This window comes from Merops nubicus, unplaced genomic scaffold, assembly GCF_000691845.1.
Source record: "Merops nubicus isolate BGI_N331 unplaced genomic scaffold, ASM69184v1 scaffold21185, whole genome shotgun sequence".
NCBI lineage: Eukaryota > Metazoa > Chordata > Aves > Coraciiformes > Meropidae > Merops > Merops nubicus.
The window spans coordinates 14,087-17,607 of NW_008611855.1; the positions used below are offsets into that span (position 1 = coordinate 14,087).

The window sequence follows — 3,521 nt, forward strand, 5'->3', positions numbered from 1 at the left end:
AAGGCTCACTCAGCTTGCTTCATCAGGAACGTGCCTGACTGACACCAGTAGCATTTAAAGATCTATTGTAGGGCCATGTTTCCTACCAGGTTTGGTGCAGACTGTAGATCATGAGCTCACTTCACAGCCCAGGTTTATTCCTGGGCACCCCGAGCTGAGCTGCACCCCAAGGCTCACACAGCTTGCTTCATCAGGAACGTGCCTGGGACAAACTGACACAAGCAGCATTTAAGGATCTATTGTAGGGCCACGTTTCCTACCAGGTTTGGTGCAGACTGTAGATCATGAGCTCACTTCACAGCCCAGGTTTATTCCTGTCAAAGGACAATTGTGCTTGGGCCACCAGGAGGGCAGAGCATTTTAGATACATCTGACAAGTTTCCAAGTGCTCCTGAGCTGGCCCTGGCTTCCTCTGCCAGGCAGGGAGGGGTTAAGATGGGAAGTGCAAGATGCAGCTTGCACTGGCAGGGATGTGTGTGTCAGGTGTGCCTTCATCACTGCTCCCTTGGCTGCTTCCCAAGGCTGGGGCTGAGCTCTCCTCCCTTCCCTTCCCCTGGCCTCGGGAAAACCCTGGGATCTGGAGTGTTCCAGTGCTGGTGCTGGCTCCCAAATACCCCCGGGGTGCTGGTAGCCCTCTGGCCACCTCCCATGTCAGCCCAGGCAGCAGGGCTGGGGGACTCTTGTGCTAAAGCAGTGGCCCCAATGGCAGGGAAATATCGATTTTCTGTAACTGTGGCTGCTCAGTTCAGTGTGTGATTGTCCAGCCCCAGATCCCACACCGGTGCCCACCCCCAGCTGGGGTGTATCTGTGCTGCCACAGGTACCTAGGGATGCCACCCCTGGAGCAGCAGCCTCCACTGCAGCTGACCTTCACCCCCTCCCCAGACAGTACCAGCTGCCCACCCTGCAGAGAGGGCACAGCTCTTGCCCCAAGGACTTTGACTTTGGGGGTGGGCAAACCTCATGAACACAGGGAGCTCCCCGTGCAGGGATAGCCCACCTGCTGGAGGGTGACATGGTGGGATGCCTTCTGTTGCACCAAGGTTTCTTCAAGCAGCTGGCAGTGCTGGACCATCCCCTGCTTCTCCTGCCTTCACAGGCCTGTCCCCAGAGCAGAGGGGACCAGCCTGTGCCCCAAGGAACTGCTTACTCCAGCCACCCCAAGCACCTTTTCTGGCTGCAGTTGGGGTTTAAGTCTGGTAGACCTCCCCCCTGTCTTCCAGACAGCTGCCAGGTCAGATCATCCAGCACGTGCACAAGGGTTTAGCAAGAACAATTTTTAATTTGGAACTGGACAACTCTGTGAATGGTCTATTTCAAATGAAATGTACCCTACACTCTTGTCCGAGCTGAACATTGACTAGACCCGGCCTTTCTTTTCAGGTTTCACAGTGCAAAGAAAGTGAGGAGGAAACCAGTTGTTTTAACCAGCCCTGGATGGTTTGCAGCCTTGGGGCATCAGCGAGACACCACAGTCTTCCCACAGCAAGACTTGCCCCTGGCCCTCTGAAGGGGTATCCCCTTCCCAGAGGGCATGGGAGGTGTCCTGGCAGCCCTGGCATGCCCAAGGGGCTCCTCCAGGCTGAGAGCAGGACCCTGCTCAGACCCGAGCACAGCATGGCCTCCTGCTCACCTCTGTGCAACAGCAAGAGGCTGCAGGCAGCACTTCCAGGAGACTGACGGTGTCCAAGTGCCACCACTTCTCCACCCTGACTGGGGCTGGGGGTGTCCAGCTCCCCTGTGCTGCTGCCCAGAGCAGGGCTGGGTGCCAGGCAGAACCCACAGGGCACAACCCCTGGGGAAGGAGGTCACCAGCTGCCTCCACCTTGAACAGCAGAAGGCACCAGGATGGCCCAAACCACGCGGAGGAGTCGCTGTCCCCCCTCACAGGCTGCTTGCCATCAGGTCTGAGGGCCAGTACCGGTCATCCATGTACTGGTTGCTGTCAGTGATGGGGTCTGTGACGGGGCTGGGGGGCCGGGGGGGCAGCCCACGGGCCAGCTCCCTCTCCCACTGCACCTCCACCAGTCTGTACAGCTCCATGGCTGTCTGAGCATCCTCCACGGACGAGTGCCCTTTGCAGCCGACCTGAGCAAAGGGGAAAAAGCCTTGTTAGAAAAAGGAGGCAGCAAAAGTACCACAGATCATGTTGTCTGCTTGCTCAGAAGGACACAAACGCTGGGGGCTTTGGAGATGGCAAGGGTTGGATACTGCTGAGGAGATGCAGAAATCTCTCAAACACTTTCTGGAAGACAGATATCTTGTCCCTGCTTTACTGAGATGTTTAATGGTCAGCTTGGGAGGGCCTGGGCTCCCCCACCTTGATCACAGCTGGGAGCACAGGATGAACAGGGTTCATCTCCATCTCACAGGGAGAACCCATGGAGATGGGGGACTGTGTGGATCACACAGGCTCATAGCAAACCCAGGAGGAACTGCTCCCCATCTCAAGGTTCCTGGTGCTTACCTGGATCTTCTTCTGGAGCAGGTGCCTGGCCAAGCTCTTGAGTGAGACGCTGGCCCTGCTGGGCAGCCCTGCCCTCTGCTTCAGCACAGGGATCTGGCTGGTGTCTCGAGTCCTGTCTTTTGGATGAAAGTACTTCAGGGCTTGGAAGTCATTGTGGATGGCGTGTCCTACTACAATCTTGTCTTTCAAGATCTTCAGGATCTGGAAGCGTCAGAAAGGGTTAGACAAGCAGTACAGCAAAAAACACCAATTAAGCATAAAATAAACCATTTGGTGTTAAACTGAGTTCCTTCAGTTTTTAGGTCCCAGAACAGAGCAGTAACAAGCAAAACAACCCACCGCCCAGCTTCAGAGGCTTCCCATCCTGTTCCTGTGCTTCTGCCTCAGAGCAACTCAGCATGGGCCACCAAATACCCCAATTTGGGTCCAGCAAGTAACACATAGCGGGATGGTGGGTTTGACTGTTTGTTTGGTTTTTTTGGTCCCCCTCTGTATTGTTTGGGGTTTGGTTTTGTTTTTTAATTTCTCTCTTTTTCCTCACCTCTGCCTGGGCAGCCTTAAAAGGGATGGCACTCTTCATGTGCTGCTTGGTGATGCCACTCCAGCGAGTCCTGTAGTCCACAACGGGGAGCTGGGGCTGGACATACTTGTCATAGATGACATCCCCCTCGTAGTTCACCACGGAGCACCGTGCCAGCTCGCTCAGCCTCCCCTTAGGACCCGTGCCCACCATCTCACAGTCGATGGCCACATACTTGCCCGGGCGCAGGAGCAGGGAGGACGTCTGCACCCCCTTGGAGCTGCCACTTCCCTGGGACAGCAACGCAGAGTGGTGCCTGGCTACGCTCTCAGGAGAGGCAGATGGGGACAGGGATGGGGAGAGGGCCTTTTTGGGCTTGGGGACCTTCCCGCAGCGGGGTGTCGCGGTGCCTTCCATGTTGGTGAGCACGCTCTGTGCCTCTGGCCCTTCCGCGGGGTCCTGGACGCTTATGCACCTGCAGGGGCTCAGCAGCCCCTTCTGCTCCAGCAGTGCCCGGCGCTGCAGGAACCGCTG

At 56.7% G+C, this 3,521-nt stretch overlaps 1 protein-coding gene across 1 annotated transcript; it reads right to left on the reverse strand.

The window, feature by feature from the left end:
* Positions 1–1,884: 1,884 nt before the first annotated feature.
* On the reverse strand, positions 1,885–3,518 carry LOC103773988 (apoptosis-enhancing nuclease-like; the record flags this gene model as incomplete). The annotated part of the gene is made up of 3 exons (XM_008941370.1): positions 1,885–2,088; positions 2,468–2,668; positions 3,009–3,518. Coding segments are annotated over 3 exons (915 nt in total), but the record flags the coding sequence as incomplete, so codon positions are not given.
* Between the last annotated feature and the right edge of the window lie 3 nt (positions 3,519–3,521).